The 18,660-nt window shown below is 32.9% G+C and overlaps 3 protein-coding genes across 3 annotated transcripts; all 3 read left to right on the forward strand.

Moving 5' to 3' along the window:
* Positions 1-1,451: 1,451 nt before the first annotated feature.
* LOC130647649 (uncharacterized) lies at positions 1,452-8,642 on the forward strand. Its single transcript, XM_057453591.1, has 6 exons — positions 1,452-1,600; positions 3,708-4,502; positions 4,693-4,767; positions 5,240-5,311; positions 6,337-6,603; positions 6,852-8,642. The coding sequence occupies exons 2-6, from the start codon at positions 3,710-3,712 to the stop codon at positions 8,444-8,446; spliced, it is 2,802 nt and encodes a 933-aa protein (XP_057309574.1). The 5' UTR covers positions 1,452-1,600; positions 3,708-3,709; the 3' UTR covers positions 8,447-8,642.
* Positions 8,643-10,810: 2,168 nt separating this feature from the next.
* Positions 10,811-12,759, forward strand: LOC130648191 (uncharacterized). The gene is made up of 2 exons (XM_057454230.1): positions 10,811-12,506; positions 12,650-12,759. Exons 1-2 carry the CDS (start codon positions 10,811-10,813, stop codon positions 12,757-12,759), a joined length of 1,806 nt encoding a protein of 601 aa, XP_057310213.1.
* On the forward strand, positions 12,395-17,572 carry LOC130647646 (NACHT, LRR and PYD domains-containing protein 13-like). The gene is made up of 5 exons (XM_057453587.1): positions 12,395-12,459; positions 12,650-12,724; positions 13,197-13,268; positions 14,028-14,294; positions 14,544-17,572. The coding sequence occupies exons 3-5, from the start codon at positions 13,232-13,234 to the stop codon at positions 17,264-17,266; spliced, it is 3,027 nt and encodes a 1,008-aa protein (XP_057309570.1). The 5' UTR covers positions 12,395-12,459; positions 12,650-12,724; positions 13,197-13,231; the 3' UTR covers positions 17,267-17,572.
* Positions 17,573-18,660: the final 1,088 nt, after the last annotated feature.

The raw sequence follows: 18,660 nt of genomic DNA on the forward strand, positions 1-18,660 counted from the left end.
ATGCCCTCGTTGAGTAAAATTTTATTTTAAGAATGTTGGTTGCTAATTCAAATAAAACAAGAAAAAAGAAGTAAAACGAACGAAAACTTCCAAGATACTGGGTAATACCTGGTAGAAGTAATATATGCTTCACAAAAAGAAATCAAACAGATAAATCTTCAAATTATTGGGACTCACTCTCTGCTTTATTTTTCATCTGGTACTCAAACATGTGTTTTTTGACGATAGTATCCATGGTGGAGAACATTACCGAAACTCATCATCATAGTTCCCATACTAATAGCAGACGTCTAATGGAAACAGCACTTACCGTATTAAAACGAACAGGAAACCGGGACGGTTTGAACACTCACACGCATTTTCATTCAGACCTTCTGGCAGTTGAAACAAGAACGTTTTTAACTATCTGCATTTTTTTGGGAACGTACTATCGTAAGGGGTAGCAACAGTACTTGCATTTATAGAGAGATGTTGCATTAAAAAAAACACTGTAAAGAACTTTCACAATAAAAAAGATATCAATATTTTCTTTTTCTTTCAATAAATTAATTTTAAAAACCATGAATAACAAAAGAATATACCCAATTGACTACAGTGTATATTAAAAACAAAGATACAACAGTGTCTAAGTGAAAAAATCGATTGTTGTAAAACCCGATAGGCAAGTCGCCACATCATATATATATATGTTTGACTTACATATTTGCAAAAGAGGAAAAAATATCACTTATGAAAGGCAAAGAATTTATAAAAAGTAGCAGTTTGGATGTGATTCTCAAAAATCTTTACAAATATATCACAATAGAAAAAGCTGCAGAATAATTGTTAAAAATTAGTACTTCTGACTTTAATCCTCAAAAGTTGTGTTTATTTAACACAACAATAAACGTTAAAACTGAGGCAAAGGAGCTGACAGTTTAACTTCATTCTCATAAACCTTGATATCTAGTTACATTGTTTAGGAAAAGCAATGATAAGATATCCAATTTCAAAGAAAATACACGACGACGAAATAATATCATGCACCTTAGGCGGGAGCGTCTGACGGAATATATTTGGATATTCGTGCAGTCGTTAGTCGAAAATCGAATATCTCAGCAGATATATGACATCGAATTCTGCTCGAGATATTCGACAGTTTCTCCGCCACTTATAGTACGCTCATATTTTCAGGAGATTATTTATGTATTATTATTATTCAGTAGCTTGTGGACAAATGCATGGGTTGCCCTGTCCGTTATGTATCGCATTTTTTGTTTCCGTAACACGGCATTTTCTCCAGCACAAGCAGGGAGACTAAATACGGCTATTGGTGAAGAGATATAAACAAATATGATGCAATCTACATACTTTGCTTTGTCATCTTATTAAAACATTCCTCTGTCATCTCTCCTTTGTTGTGCTTCATTGGTTACACTATGGTGATAAAGTACTTTAACAAAAAACTTGTGCGAGGAAGAGATAAGCGTTCAAGCATGTCTGGAAAATGATCATATTACTTGTAGAAAAGCTAGCGATGTCGTGAGAAGTAAAAGTAGTGGAAAGTACAACAGGTTGCGAATTTTGGATGTTTGGAATTTATCTACTGTAGAAGAAAAAAGTAAGAAATGAATTTATAAAACTTAGTGTTTTTGTTTATTTATAAAAACTTACTAACATTACTTTTCAAACATTTTTTTTATCAAACATTTCTGTATCTCATAGCTATTTGAAAACTAAGCGAAAGTATGAGGTTGTTTGATTTGACTTGTAATGCTTCACAAAAATATTTTAGTGCTGATAAACAGGAGGTTTTGACGACAACAAACTGTGTGGAAAATATCCCTTGTTTACTATTTACACTTTTGAGTTTATTCTCATGACCCAGATTATAAGCACATTTCCTAGCCACTTACTATAGGAATAACTTTTAAAACTTTTTACCTGAATATAAAATTCTTATACATGGTCACACAAAACAATAAGGATAAGACTTCCTGCCAACCTCGTTCCCAGTACCCGTTGTCTCTTTTCTATAACCGAGAAAGGATGCAAGATGTCCTGGGGACGAGGTTGACTTCCTGCACCGTTTAATGAGAGATTCAGTTGATTCTTCCACGGGAATTCAGTTAGTATAAAATTATTATACGTAGTCACACAAAACAATAAGAAAAATACTTCCTGTCCCGTTTTTCTTTAATTAAAACAACATGCTTGAAACTAGAATAAAAAATAAAGAATTTTTCAATCAGATAAATTAATTGAAGTAATAAATTCACCTTTAAATACAACTACGTCCCCAGGTTTGATAGGTTTTATATTTGAACAGCCTAACAAGCCCCGGGACGAGGTTGCTTTGAATATTTATAATTTTTGTAAAATACTACTTGCCAAAAAATTGAAAGCAATTTAGTTTATTCTAAAGGTTGTCTTTTTTAGGTTCTGCAGCATATCAGAATTAGTATTATAGAAACTAAACTTCTTTAGCAAAGAAATAATTTATAAGTATGTGCAAGAAGGTTTAAAGAGAAACTCTATGTAATACATCAGCTCTTAAACCCAATTCAGCCCCTGTTTTTTAGGACTTCGAAAAAACAAGAGCAGAGCAAAATAGTCTCGTATTCTCTTATTCTCTTCAAAGGATGAGACATATTATCGAAAAAATTTGAAAAAAACTCTTTGGTAGCACAATGGAGAACGTTTGAAATAACAAAGGTGGCAGCGTCATTCAGTTCAAAAGTTCACAGTAAAACCTAAACTTTAAAAAAAGAAAAATTTTGGAACGATTTAGATGGGTAAAATTACCAAATAAACGCATAAAAAGTGATATCTCTAAAAAATACAGAAGTGTTGATGACAGGCCATTTTTGAAAATTTTTTTTTGCAAAATAACACACAGACTAGTCAAGACAGCCCGTGGGAATATCCACTTAAGCAGAAAATCAATCAAAAAAAATCCGCTATTTGAAATTTAATGACTTCAGCAGTGTGCCGTGCATATACATAAAAAATTCTTGTTTAAATTGTTACCTGTAGAGTGTATTGTGTAAAGCTTGTAACTGTTATAAAAACATTGCATAGCAAAAAGTGATTTCAACGAACGGTTAAGGAGAAACGAGGGTTTAAAAAGGCTAAGCAATGTACATAACGTCGGTTTATACAAATTTGTATACCAGTTTCTATTATTGTGCGAAGCTTAAAATGTTGCTCTGGAAAATTATAGGATTTTGTGCTTTTGACGAAAGTTTGCAGAAATATCGAGATTAAAAGTTTCATGACGTCATTAACCAACTACACTTCAAATTATTTGACCACAAAGTTATTACCATTTTGTCATGGCTTCATTAATGTAAATTAAACTATTGACATTAACTTACTGATTGACGTCATGACGCTTGAATTGTCAATCAACATTTAAAAATCCATTTTTTAGCAACTTGAAAATAAATTAAACACATCCATTATGTCTGTTACCAACAGAAACACAGGAGTAGCCTATTAATATAAGGCGATCAGAATAGGCATTTTTTTCTTATTCTACATATATCTCTTTCGATAACATAAACAACTATTAAGGAATTTAGGAATCAATTATATTTATTGCTAAACGAAACAACGTATTACCATTAGCAACGTAAATAGATAACAAAGATATCAACGATGTATCTTGTATTAAATATTTCTTTAGAAAAATTTACACTTACAAACCTACATTCTCTGTCTTTTAGATATGACTCTGGAAAATTTTGTAACCTCATGTCAACTATGGCTCAGATTAGCCATGTTTATTTTGGGACCGCTCAGAAGCGCACTGTTGGATGTTCTTCACAACAATGGTGTGCCCAAACAACCAAAAGATTTGTACAGTTTCTTAGTTTCCAAAAGAACTTTATTGGCACGATTAAAAGGGAAAGGAGTGATTACGCAACCGCAATGGAAACTGTTATTTCCACCTGGTAAAAAGGAAACAGACTGTAACCTATTTGATATCACGTTGATTGTATTGCTTATTGAAGCATTGACATCAATTGCACCTGATGATGGAAATTGGCGAAATGATAATCCCCCGGATACAGACACATCTGTAGGAGCATTTTGCATCAGAGCAAGAAATATGCGAAACTACCTTAATCACTTTGCTGATATAACAGCCCTAAATGGTTCAGAATTTTCACTCAAATGGAGTGAACTGCTTAAGATATTACGTGGCTTAAACTATAACCATCCTTTTGACGTTAATGATCTAAAAACAGCAAGTTTAGATCTTCAAAACAATTTAGTATTACGATCAATTGTTTTGGACCATCAAATTAAACTACATGGATTAAAAAATAGCAATATGTCACTTAAAAATCAAATAACGACGAACGTCACCAACTTGGAGGGAAAGTTATTACGCATGCAAAATGAGTTATGGAGTAATTCCCTTGTAAGTGACGATCTTCTAACACAGATGGAGCAAACTCACATGACTATAACACATATGCAAAATGATATTAAATCTATGAAAGAAGATGTAAAAGGTGTGTGTCCTTGTTTCCATTTTTTCTATTTCGTTTGTCATGTGCAAGTTTGAAATGACAAAATTGCTACAAATGTAGCTAGTTTAAGAAATATTTCTAAGTCGTTTTTCCTGTACACTGCTTTAAGAAGCTTCATAAGGTTTTAAACATTTTCTCATTTTTCTACTAATAACATATTTTAATTACAAAGGTTTATCCGATCGCACTGAACTTTTGGAAGACGATGTGTGTAAATTAAAAGGCCAGCAGCAACATCAGTATAATGGTAAGCAATTCAACCCAATTAACAAAAAACTGTAGACACAAACTCAAAAAATGCATCTTCTGGGAAAGTCCTTCCCCCTCCTAGCTACGTAATTAAATCACGCAGATATAAGTAGTATATGTAAGCTGGCTTCGTGATAAGAGCTTTTCGATATACCAGAGGCAGTAAAAAAATCCAGCCGACATCAATTTTTTAGTTTCTTTTATCTGATATTATTTTAGCCCGAAATTAAATCAGGATTAGTCAAAATGGAAAATGGCAAAACTATCTATGACAAAATTGGTTCAAAGTAGAGAAAATTCTCGTTAAACACCACTTTAGACAATTACAGTTTTAGCCGAAATTTATACAAGAGAGAAAACTCTAGCAAAAATAATTCATATCGATTTTTCATTTTTACTTAGAGCTAACAAACTCCTGTTTTAATATATACTATTTTTTATTTATTAGTGTTATTTATTCACTTATCTAGATTTATCTAATCGCACAGACGTTTTAGAAGGAGATATGTGCAAATTGAAAGACGTTCAAAGCCAGCGTAAAGGTAAACAATCAAACCTAACCTAACGAATGAAAAAAAAAACGAAATAAATATTAAGTACGATTTTAACGCAAAAGCACATAAAAAACAAGAGTAGCTTGGTTGAGGCTGCATATTTAAAGTATAACGTTAACTTAACGTTATGCAATTAAAGTAAAAGTATTTTAACTCAAAATGAAATGAAACAGAACGGAAGAAAAGCGATAGGTGTAGACTGCCAAAACAACGAGAATGATCGGTTTGCCAAAACGGCCGTCATCAGGAGCAGGTACCGTTTCTTCCCTGTTTCTGTGAAACATGTTTCACCTGCCCGACAGGGAAGTATCCGATCAAACTCCTATCATGGATTGGGGTGGTGAAAAATATTTTAGGAGATTAGTCGTTTCTCCAGGATAAAACAGGAATTAGTAAAGATAAGCTTTTAATTTCTAAAAACATGGCGGGAGTTATTTGGAAATGTATATGCATTTATCATGGTGCATCAGGCTAATTTGTTTATGTGTGCAATGGTTCGGGTTATTGGTAGGTCTGGGATTTTCGTCTGGAGGTTTTAGATAGAGTGTTGCTGGAAGAAAAAGCGTGGTGAACAGGTAGTGTGTGTGTATTCAAGGAGGGTGGCCTCCGCTCATGTAATATCATATTTATAGTATAAAGTTGCGGAAATAGTGCCTGTATGTAAACGAGTTATTGCGTTTCTTTTCGTCCAGCAACCCGTTTGTTCAAAAAAAAAACAAATTATCAACGTTTGAAAATTGTAAAAATTAGCACATAAAAAACAAGAGTAGCTTGGTTGAGGCCGCATGAAATCTACATCATCGCAAATAATTTCATTGTCAATTTAAGTATAATATTATTATTAGCAAACACCATGTTATTAAAATTTACAATATTGTTAGATTTAAAATTCACGACATTTTCATTTTATTGGGTTGTTACTTATTTAATTTAAACACCTGTTAAATTTTCAAAGATTTTTTAAACTAAAGACTAATTACTCTCAATCTCATTCTTCAGCCCTTCTTCTTTAGCAAACAAAGTTGATTTTAACAACCTAACGAGTGTTCCTGCTTTAAATGTTGTTGCAAAAATGATTGGAGATAATTGGAAGGATTTGAGTAAGAGGCTTGGAATACCACAAAATGATAATGCGGCAGAAACAACTGAAAGCAAGATGAAGGAATGTTTTGAACAAGCAGAAAATCGCGTTTATTGGAAAGAATTAAAATTTGAGCTTGAGATGCTACAAAGACAAGATATCATTAATGAAATCACTTCGAAAACATTATGTACATATGGTAAGAAATTTTAATATAAGGGATTTTGCATTGGTTCAAAAGCGCTAATGCAGTATACACCTCAAGTTTAAAATGAGCCCTTTAAAGACACGGTAAGAATCAAAATGTCTAAATTCATCTTCATAAAAAGTAATATTACACCACAATTTCGTTTAAAAGCTATTCAAATCTTGTAAAAAATCTTAAATATTTATTGTTGTATTAAAATACTGATTCTTTTGGATTATCTTCTCCCCATTGTCTTTTAGGGTTAGAAAAATATTCCGATCAGTTAAGGGACCATTACAAGAAAACGTTATCACATTGGAATATTCCCTCTACATTTAAGTCAGATTCTGGAAGAAAACACACAACAAAAGAACGCAACGAAGCTTATGTTGATTTGATAGTTGGTCCATGGAATGAAGCGTATTCCACTGATCATGAACATTTTTTAAAATCACATTCTTCTTCAAAAGAAAAAATAGAAATGAAGGATATTGTGAAAGAAAGCGATGGATGTGTTTTAATTAGAGGTATTGCTGGCATTGGAAAGACATCACTTATTGATCAACTTGTTTTTCAGTGGGCAGATGGTAAAATGTTGAATGATTTCGATTTTGTTTTCAAATTTACATGTCGTCAAATAAACACAATAACCAATACTCCCACATGGGAAGAACTTGTCAAAAGATTTTTCCCCAATGTTTATCAAGATTTCTTTAATGAGTTGCTTGAAAATAGTAGAAGAGTTTTAATAATCGTAGACGGTATTGACGAATTTCGATACCTTGATGACATCAAAGAAATTGCTGCGGGGAATCCTATGCACGAACTTGGATCTATCATGCACGATATCATATTAAAAAGTTCTTCACTACTGCCCAATAGCAAGGTGCTTGTATGCGGTCGACCGCAAGCATGTGATATAATCAAAAATTTATTTCTGACAAGTCAGCAACCAAAATTGATAGAAGTTTCTGGTTTTGATGAAAACAGCATCGGTATTTACGTCAAAAAGTTTTTTGAAAACAACACAGAAAAGATTAAATCATTGCACGTATCACTTAATGAAATCTCAAATCTTAAGGCGATGGCTCACATACCCGTTTATTTGCGTACCATATGCAATGTGTACGCATCTGAAAAGAAACTGAAGGATCTTAACACAACTACAAAATTAAACATCGCAGCCTGTTTGGTATTTTTGCCTGATCATATGAGGGAATTTAAAGGTAAGAACTATTCTCTAGCCAAATTATCACAAGACCAAAATATACAACAAATGGTTAGAAAAGCATCACATTTTGCTTATAAATCGCTTCAAGAAAAAAGAATATTTTTCACCCAAGATGAGTTTGAAGATGACTGTAGCGACTGTTTAACAGCTATCGAACAATCAGGTATTATCGAGAAAGCAGAAGGTAATGATGATGGAGACTTTTTTCAGTTTAAACATTTAATTTTGCAAGAATTCTTAAGCTCTGTCCATATCTTTCATGCTGCAATAGATATAAAGGTATGCATTTCAGAATTTAAGAATATGCGTAATTGCCTTCCATTGGTTGCTGGATTGCGTGGAATACTTGAGGATACCTATCACGGCCCCAATTATATTAAACGGTTTGTTGAAGATATTAGAGGACCACGTGATCTTTGTTCAGTGGAAGGCTTGTTCGAAGATATGGATCAGGAATTATATTTACAGACATTTTTTGAATATCATAACAATAACGTTGATGATGTAGTAAAAGAATCTTTTTTCAATATAAACAAAGCTTTTGTATTTGTTCGCTACCATCATCTTTTAAATCAATTGATATATTTTTTAAAAACAATTAAAAAAGTAGTACCAAAAAACTAACACTTAATATTCAGATGTTGGATGGTGAGTTATTACCGAATGAAATGGTTGAATTGTCACCACTACTCAGTTCTTCCGTTGTTACTACTGAGCATCTTGATATCTATCACACAAATTTAACCATCGACGATATTTCTTCGATATCAACAGACACAATCAAGCTTGAAAAATTGAATTTAAATTCTTGCGAATTAACCGATGATCACATCAAATATTTGCAACCGTGTATACCATATTTGAAAAGTTTGCATCTTGGATACAATACTATGACGCCGACCTCGATGGAATCCATATCGGAATGTGTTACAGAAGCGGCTAATAGAAATACTAACAAGCTAGAAAAATTGAATTTACGTTATTGCGAATTAACCGATGATCACATCAAATATTTGCAACCGTGTATACCATATTTGAAAAGTTTGAATCTTACTGAAAACAATACTATGACGCCGACCTCGATGGAATCCATATCGGAATGTGTTACAGAAGCGGCTGATAGATATACTAACAAGCTAGAAAAATTGAATTTACGTTATTGCGAATTTACCGATGATCACATCAAACATTTACAATCATATATACCTTGTTTAAAAAGTTTGGATCTTAGTTTCAACAATACTATGACGCCGACCTCGATGGAATCCATATCGGAATGTGTTACAGAAGCGGCTAATAGAAATACTAACAAGCTAGAAAAATTGAATTTACGTTATTGCGGATTAACCGATGATCACATCAAACATTTACAATCATGTATACCTTGTTTAAAAAGTTTGGATCTTACTGGCAACAATACTATGACGCCGACCTCGATGAAATCCATATGGGAATGTGTTACAGAAGCGGCTAATAGAAATACTAACAAGCTAGAAAATTTAAAGTTAGATTATTGCTACTTGAACAATGATTATATCAAACAATTGCAGCCGTGCATACCATATTTGAAAAGTTACTAGGAGTTTGCGTCGACCTCAATGTAATGCATACCAATAAATTTAGTACAGAAGCCTTCAATAATCATACTAAAACTACTAGACTTTTAAAAATGGACATAACAGATGATCATATCAACGAATTGTTACAGTGAAAACCTTATTTGAAAAGTTTGAATTTATCTTACATACTTATAACATTGAACTCAGCAAAACTTGTTAAAGAACCTCAGCGAAACTTGTTAGAAAAGCCTAAAAACAAGAACTTACAAGTCAGAAGAATGTAAAAAGGATATGGTATAAATTGTGTAAAGTTTTAATTCTGAATAAAGTTTCTTTCTTATATTACCTCTACAGAGTGCGTGCAAATTAGGTGTGTCCAATATACGTTTGCTAGATTTAAACATGCGCAAAAATTTATGATTGCGGTATTTAGACATCTCTTGCTAGTTTTTGTATGACCAAATTGCTATTATTTTTTATTTGGATTAAAAAAACTGAAATAAAATTTAAAAGAGTTTCTTCCTCTAATGTATCACTGTGGGTCGAGTGTTAAAACTAACAAGACGAATAATATACGTAAACCAAATCGCCAGATCGTATAGGCCTATATTGGTTGGATCAGAAAAAGGTTCCAGATGAAAACACGTTATTGTCACAGTCGCATATTAGGAATGCTTTTTTTATTCTTGTACTCATACATTACATAAGATTGTAGTCGCTACAATTCATATCTGTTTCTGTTTCTTTTCGAAAGCGACCTCTATTGACCCTATGAAAAAGGCTCTAGGTACGAGGTTTATTTTTGTAATTTTCTCATGTTTCACCGAGGCTTAAGTATTGCAAAAATTGCAGGTCATGTTGAAATTATTTATGCCGTTGTTCTGTAGAAGGTGATAAATACCGATGGCATTGTGAACGTAGGTGATAACTTGTGACTTTTGATTCCTAAAATGGTTAATTTATGTGTTATGTAATTATTAAATGACTCCCTATCTATACAATATATAACACATTTAAGAAAAATAATAGATTAGTCTCTCTCTTGGGTCAGGCGTTACATTGCTAGGGCCTTTCTTGATCTTAGCTGGTTAATTTCTTTATTTTACCAACACAGTTCGGAAAATTATATTATATTTAAACACATCATATATTTTTTTAAACGTAAGCAAAAGGAGGTCGGACGTGTTTGAGGTCGGACGTGTTTTTTACAAGAGCTGGATTTACTTGTGTTCTTTGATACGATATTACTTATTTAATCACTCACGAACTTGCAGCTATTAATATTGATTTAGTTGGTATTTGATATTATTATTCAGTGGGTTTATGATCGTTGGTTGTCTACAGAATTACAGTTTTTGACTCATGGAAAGTAAAATAACGTAAACGAAAAAGTTTGTCATAATTTTCTTCACGCAACAAATCATCTACGATGGAGTTCAAGTGTTTTCAGATTATTTTAGTTCTATTGATATTTAATTATCGCGATGGGTCAGATTTTGCTATCACTGATCAACAGCATACTATATCGCAAACCCCTAATGGCGGAAAAGTGAAAAGATGTAAATCTCGTGTATTGTATTATGCTAACCATTGTGCCACGCAACAACTTGTAATGAGTGGCGATGTTGAAAGCAATCCTGGTCCCGCACTCCAACGCGGATTGAAAGCTCCATCTTGTTCAATCTGTGAGAAATGTGTTAAATGCAATCAAAGACGATTCATTTGTGATACATGCTGGGAAACCACTCACGCTGCTTGTTTGAACCAATCAAATTTAGTACTCAATGGTAGAATTCCGAAATATTGGACCTGTTCAGATTGCCATTTTACTGTGCTTCCCTTTTCGAATGTACGTGATGTTTGCGCATTGTACTCATCTATTCTGAGTGATGGTGGTGAATATGAGGAATTAATAACCATACCAAGCAATCCAAAACATACGAAAATTTGCCATCTAAATACGCAATCCTTACCGAGCACATTTGACGAGTTCTCATACATGCTCGAATGTCATAAATTTGACATAATCACGTTGTCCGAGACATGGTTAAAAAATAATCAGGTATTGATTGATTATGTAAACATTCCAGGATACCAATTTGAATATAAAAACAGAACTGATAAACGAGGAGGTGGTGTTGGAATGTACATCAAGGACGAACTTATTTACAAAACTAGAGACGACATAACCAAACTCGACAATTCTATCGAACATGTCTGGATCGAAGTGAAAGGTAGAAATAAAAATTACTCATATCTAGTTGGAACATTTTATCAGCCATCTTCTATAGAAAGAGAAAAAAAAGATTGGCTAGAACGATTTGATATTCTTTTGCGTCACATCACCGCAAAATGGGACGGTATTATCATAATTACAGGTGATTTCAATATCGACTTATTACAAGGTGATAAATCCACAATCGAATTATATCAAGATACACTTATGACTTATGACCTAAAACAACATATTACAAAACCAACCCGAAAATCGACATCCCTTATTGATCATGTTATTAGTAATATACCGGAAAAGGTAGTTAGTGAGAACGTTTTATTGTGCGATGAAATTTCTGACCATGATGCCCCGCATATCGTTATGAATATCAAAAAGGATAAATTCGAAAAACGATACAAATTTATACGTGACGAGAAGCAGTTGAACATCGATGAATATATTAGTGATATCGAGAAGATTCCTTTTTCCTTGATAGATACTTTTGATGATCCGGAAGATCAACTGTATGTTATGAATGAACTCATACTGTCCTGCATTAATAGCCACGCTCCTTTGAAAAGGTGTAAATTTACACGACCACCAGCTCCCTGGATGAAGGACCCATCCATTGTATCGTCGAAACTGAAACTTGATGAACTTCGTAGTGAATTAAAATCTTGTGATGACAGAGAGGCTAAACATGAGTATGTTGAAACGAGAAATAAATTGAAGAAGGCTATCAAACACTCTAGAAGAACCTTCTATCAAAAGGCTTTATCAAGTAACCGTTCAAAGGAAGTATGGAAAACCATAAGAACTATTATTAAACCACAGTTCAAAATCTATGAAAGAAGATGTAAAAGGTGTGTGTCCTTGTTTCCATTTTTTCTATTTCGTTTGTCATGTGCAAGTTTGAAATGATAAAGTTGCTACAAATGTAGCTAGTTTAAGAAATATTTCTAAGTCGTTTTTCCTGTACACTGCTTTAAGAAGCTTCAAAAGGTTTTAAACATTTTCTCATTTTTCTACTAATAACATATTTTAATTACAAAGGTTTATCCGATCGCACTGAACTTTTGGAAGACGATGTGTGTAAATTAAAAGGCCAGCAGCAACATCAGTATAATGGTAAGCAATTCAACCCAATTAACAAAAAACTGTAGACACAAACTCAAAAAATGCATCTTCTGGGAAAGTCCTTCCCCCTCCTAGCTACGTAATTAAATCACGCAGATATAAGTAGTATATGTAAGCTGGCTTCGTGATAAGAGCTTTTCGATATACCAGAGGCAGTAAAAAAATCCAGCCGACATCAATTTTTTAGTTTCTTTTAGCTGATATTATTTTAGCCCGAAATTAAATCAGGATTAGTCAAAATGGAAAATGGCAAAACTATCTATGACAAAATTGGTTCAAAGTAGAGAAAATTCTCGTTAAACACCACTTTAGACAATTACAGTTTTAGCCGAAATTTATACAAGAGAGAAAACTCTAGCAAAAATAATTCATATCGATTTTTCATTTTTACTTAGAGCTAACAAACTCCTGTTTTAATATATACTATTTTTTATTTATTAGTGTTATTTATTCACTTATCTAGATTTATCTAATCGCACAGACGTTTAAGAAGGAGATATGTGCAAATTGAAAGACGTTCAAAGCCAGCGTAAAGGTAAACAATCAAACCTAACCTAACGAATGAAAAAAAAACGAAATAAATATTAAGTACGATTTTAACGCAAAAGCACATAAAAAACAAGAGTAGCTTGGTTGAGGCCGCATATTTAAAGTATAACGTTAACTTAACGTTATGCAATTAAAGTAAAAGTATTTTAACTCAAAATGAAATGAAACAGAACGGAAGAAAAGCGATAGGTGTAGACTGCCAAAACAACGAGAATGATCGGTTTGCTAAAACGGCCGTCATCAGGAGCAGGTACCGTTTCTTCCCTGTTTCTGTGAAACATGTTTCACCTGCCCGACAGGGAAGTATCCGATCAAACTCCTATCATGGACTGGGGTGGTGAAAAATATTTTAGGAGTTTAGTCGTTTCTCCAGGATAAAACAGGAATTAGTAAAGATAAGCTTTTAATTTCTAAAAACATGGCAGGAGTTATTTGGAAATGTATATGCATTTATCATGGTGCATCAGGTTATTTTGTTTATGTGTGCAATGGTTCGGGTTATTGGTAGGTCTGGGATTTTCGTCTGGAGGTTTTAGATAGAGTGTTGCTGGAAGAAAAAGCGTGGTGAACAGGTAGTGTGTGTGATTTCAAGGAGGGTGGCCTCCGCTCATGTGATTTAAAATTCACGACATTTTCATTTTATTGGGTTGTTACTTATTTAATTTAAACACCTGTTAAATTTTACCAGTTTTTTAAACTAAAGACTAATTACTCTCAATCTCATTCTTCAGCCCTTCTTCTTTAGCAAACCAAGTTGATTTTAACAACCTAACGAGTGTTCCTGCTTTAAATGTTGTTGCAAAAATGATTGGAGATAATTGGAAGGATTTGAGTAAGAGGCTTGGAATACCACAAAATGATAATGCGGCAGAAACAACTGAAAGCAAGATGAAGGAATGTTTTGAACAAGCAGAAAATCGCGTTTATTGGAAAGAATTAAAATTTGAGCTTGAGATGCTACAACGACAAGATATCATTAATGAAATCACTTCGAAAACATCATGTACATATGGTAAGAAATTTTAATATAAGGGATTTTGCATTGGTTCAAAAGCGCTAATGAAGTATACACCTCAAGTTTAAAATGAGCCCTTTAAAGACACGGTAAGAATCAAAATGTCTAAATTCATCTTCATAAAAAGTAATATTACACCACAATTTCGTTTAAAAGCTATTCAAATCTTGTAAAAAAATCTTAAATATTTATTGTTGTATTAAACTACTGTTTCTTTTGGATTATCTTCTCCCCATTGTCTTATAGGCTTAGAAAAATATTCCGATCAGTTAAGGGACCATTACAAGAAAACGTTGTCACATTGGAATATTCCCTCTGCATTTAAGTCAGATTCTGGAAGAAAACACACAACAAAAGAACGCAAGGAAGCTTATGTTGATTTGATAGTTGGTCCATGGAATGAAGCGTATTCCACTGATCATGAACATTTTTTAAAATCACATTCTTCTTTAAAAGAAAAAATAGAAATGAAGGATATTGTGAAAGAAAGCGATGGATGTGTTTTAATTAGAGGTATTGCTGGCATTGGAAAGACATCACTTATTGATCAACTTGTTTTTCAGTGGGCAGATGGTAAAATGTTGAATGATTTCGATTTTGTTTTCAAATTTACATGTCGTCAAATAAACACAATAACCAATACTTCCACATGGGAAGAACTTGTCAAAAGATTTTTCCCCAATGTTTATCAAGATTTCTTTAATGAGTTGCTTGAAAATAGTAGAAGAGTTTTAATAATCGTAGACGGTATTGACGAATTTCGATACCTTGATGACATCAAAGAAATTGCTGCGGGGAATCCTATGCACGAACTTGGATCTATCATGCACGATATCATATTAGAAAGTTCTTCACTACTGCCCAATAGCAAGGTGCTTGTATGCGGTCGACCGCAAGCATGTGATATAATCAAAAATTTATTTCTGACAAGTCAGCAACCAAAATTGATAGAAGTTTCTGGTTTTGATGAAAACAGCATCGGTATTTACGTCAAAAAGTTTTTTGAAAACAACACAGAAAAGATTAAATCATTGCAAGTATCACTTAATGAAATCTCAAATCTTAAGGCGATGGCTCACATACCCGTTTATTTGCATACCATATGCAATGTGTACGCATCTGAAAAGAAACTGGAGGATCTTAACACAACTACAAAATTAAACATCGCAGCCTGTTTGGTATTTTTGCGTGATCATATGAGGGAATTTAAAGGCAAGAACTATGCTCTAGCCAAATTATCACAAGATCAAAATATACAACAAATGGTTAGAAAAGCATCACAATTTGCTTATAAATCGCTTCAAGAAAAAAGAATATTTTTCACCCAAGATGAGTTTGAAGATGACTGTAGCGACTGTTTAACAGCTATCGAACAGTCAGGTATTATCGAGAAAGTAGAAGGTAATGATGATGGAGACTTTTTTCAGTTTAAACATTTAATTTTGCAAGAATTCTTAAGCTCTGTCCATATCTTTCATGCTGCAATAGATATAAAGGTATGCATTTCAGAATTTGAGAATATGCGTAATTGCCTTCCATTGGTTGCTGGATTGCGTGGAATACTTGAGGATACCTATCACGGCCCCAATTATATTAAACGGTTTGTTGAAGATATTAGAGGACCACGTGATCTTTGTTCAGTGGAAGGCTTGTTCGAAGATATGGATCAGGAATTATATTTACAGACATTTTTTGAATATCATAACAATAACGTTGATGATGTAGTAAAAGAATCATTTTTCAATATAAACAAAGCTTTTGTATTTGTTCGCTACCATCATCTTTTAAATCAATTGATTTATTTTTTAAAAACAATTAAAAAAGTAGTACCAAAAAAACTAACACTTACTATTAAGATGTTGGATGGTGAGTTATTACCGAATGAAATGGTTGAATTGTCACCACTACTCAGTTCTTCCGTTGTTACTACTGAGCATCTTGAAATCCTTGGCACACATATAACCATCGACGATATTTTTTCGATATTAACAGACAAAATCAAGCTAGAAAAAATAACTTTAAATAATTGCAAATTAACCGATGATCACATCAAACATTTACAATCATGTATACCTTGTTTAAAAAGTTTGGATCTTAGTAACAACAACACTATGACGCCGACCTCGATGAAATGTATATCAAAATGTGTTACAGAAGCATTTAATAAAAATACTAACAAGCTTGAAGAATTGGCGTTACATAATTGCTTATTAACCGATGATCATATCACACAATTACAATCATGTATACCTTGTTTAAAAAGTTTGAATCTTAGTAACAACAACACTATGACGCCGACCTCGATGGAATCCATATGGGAATGTGTTACAGAAGCGGCTAATAGAAATACTAACAAGCTAGAAAAATTGAATTTACGTAATTGCGAATTAACCGATGATCACATCAAACATTTACAATCATGTATACCTTGTTTAAAAAGTTTGGATCTTAGTCACAACAACACTATGACGCCGACCTCGATGGAATCCATATCGGAATGTGTTACAGAAGCGGCTAATAACAAGCTAGAAAAATTGAATTTACGTTATTGCGAATTAACCGATGATCATATCACACAATTACAATCATGTATACCTTGTTTAAAAAGTTTGGATCTTAGTAACAACAACACTATGACGCCGACCTCGATGGAATGTATATCAAAATGTGTTACAGAAGCATTTAATAAAAATACTAACAAGCTTGAAGAATTGAATTTACGTTATTGCGAATTAACCGATGATCACATCAAACATTTACAATCATGTATACCTTGTTTAAAAAGTTTGGATCTTACTGCCAACAATACTATGACGCCGACCTCGATGGAATCCATATGGGAATATGTTACAGAAGCGGCTAATAGAAATACTAACAAGCTTGAAAAATTAAAGTTAAATTATTGCTACTTGAACAATGATTATATAAAACAATTGCAGCCGTGCATACCATATTTGAAAAGTTACTAGGAGTTTGCGTCGACCTCAATGTAAGGCATACCAATAAATTTAGTACAGAAGCCTTCAATAATCATACTAAAACTACTAGACTTTTAAAAATGGACATAACAGATGATCATATCAACGAATTGTTACAGTGAAAACCTTATTTAAAAAGTTTGAATTTATCTTACATACTTATAACATCGACCTCGGCGAAACTGTTAGAAAAGCCTAAAAACAAGAACTTACAAGTCAGAAGAATGTAAAAAGGATATGGTATAAATTGTGTAAAGTTTTAATTCTGAATAAAGTTTCTTTCTTATATTACCTCTACAGAGTGCGTGCAAATTAGGTGTGTCCAATATACGTTTGCTAGATTTAAACATGCGCAAAAATTTATGATTGCGGTATTTAGACATCTCTTGCTAGTTTTTGTATGACCAAATTGCTATTATTTTTTATTTGGATTAAAAAAACTGAAATAAAATTTAAAAGAGTTTCTTCCTCTAATGTATCACTGTGGGTTGAGTGTTAAAACTAACAAGACGAATAATATACGTAAACTAAATCGCCAGATCGTATAGGCCTATATTGGTTGGATCAGAAAAAGGTTCCAGATGAAAACACGTTATTGTCACAGTCGCATATTAGGCATGCTTTTTTTATTCTTGTACTCATACATTACATAAGATTGTAGTCGCTACAATTCATATCTGTTTCTGTTTCTTTTCGAAAGCGACCTCTATTGACCCTATGAAAAAAGGCTCTAGGTACGAGGTTTATTTTCGTAATTTTCTCATGTTTCACCGAGGCTTAAGTATTGCAAAAATTGCAGGTCATGTTGAAATTATTTATGCCGTTGTTCTGATGATAAAGGTGATAAATACCGATGGCATTGTGAACGTAGGTGATAACTTGTGACTTTTGATTCCTAAAATGGTTAATTTATGTGTTATGTAATTATTAAATGACTCCCTATCTATACAATATATAACACATTTAAGAAAAATAATAGATTAGTCTCTCTCTTGGGTCAGGCGTTACATTGCTAGGGCCTTTCTTGATCTTAGCTGGTTAATTTCTTTATTTTACCAACACAGTTCGGAAAATTATATTATATTTAAACACATCATATATTTTTTTAAACGTAGAACATATTTCTTCTTGGAAAACTTTTGTCATAGTTCAACTGGGAAAGTTGCTAGCTTAGGGAAGGAAGATATAAGGACTAATTTTGATCTAAATTTAAACCCAGTATTATCAACTGGGTGGCTTATAAAAAATTAGTCAGCCAACATTTATAAGATTTTAAAAACATATTCATTGATTATTTATAGTAACTAATAAACTGGCTATGAAAAGCAGCCTGTACCAAGGTCTTGTTTAGCCGTCAATTTAGCGTGGTTGATAAGCACATCTTG

This window comes from Hydractinia symbiolongicarpus, chromosome 6, assembly GCF_029227915.1.
Source record: "Hydractinia symbiolongicarpus strain clone_291-10 chromosome 6, HSymV2.1, whole genome shotgun sequence".
NCBI lineage: Eukaryota > Metazoa > Cnidaria > Hydrozoa > Anthoathecata > Hydractiniidae > Hydractinia > Hydractinia symbiolongicarpus.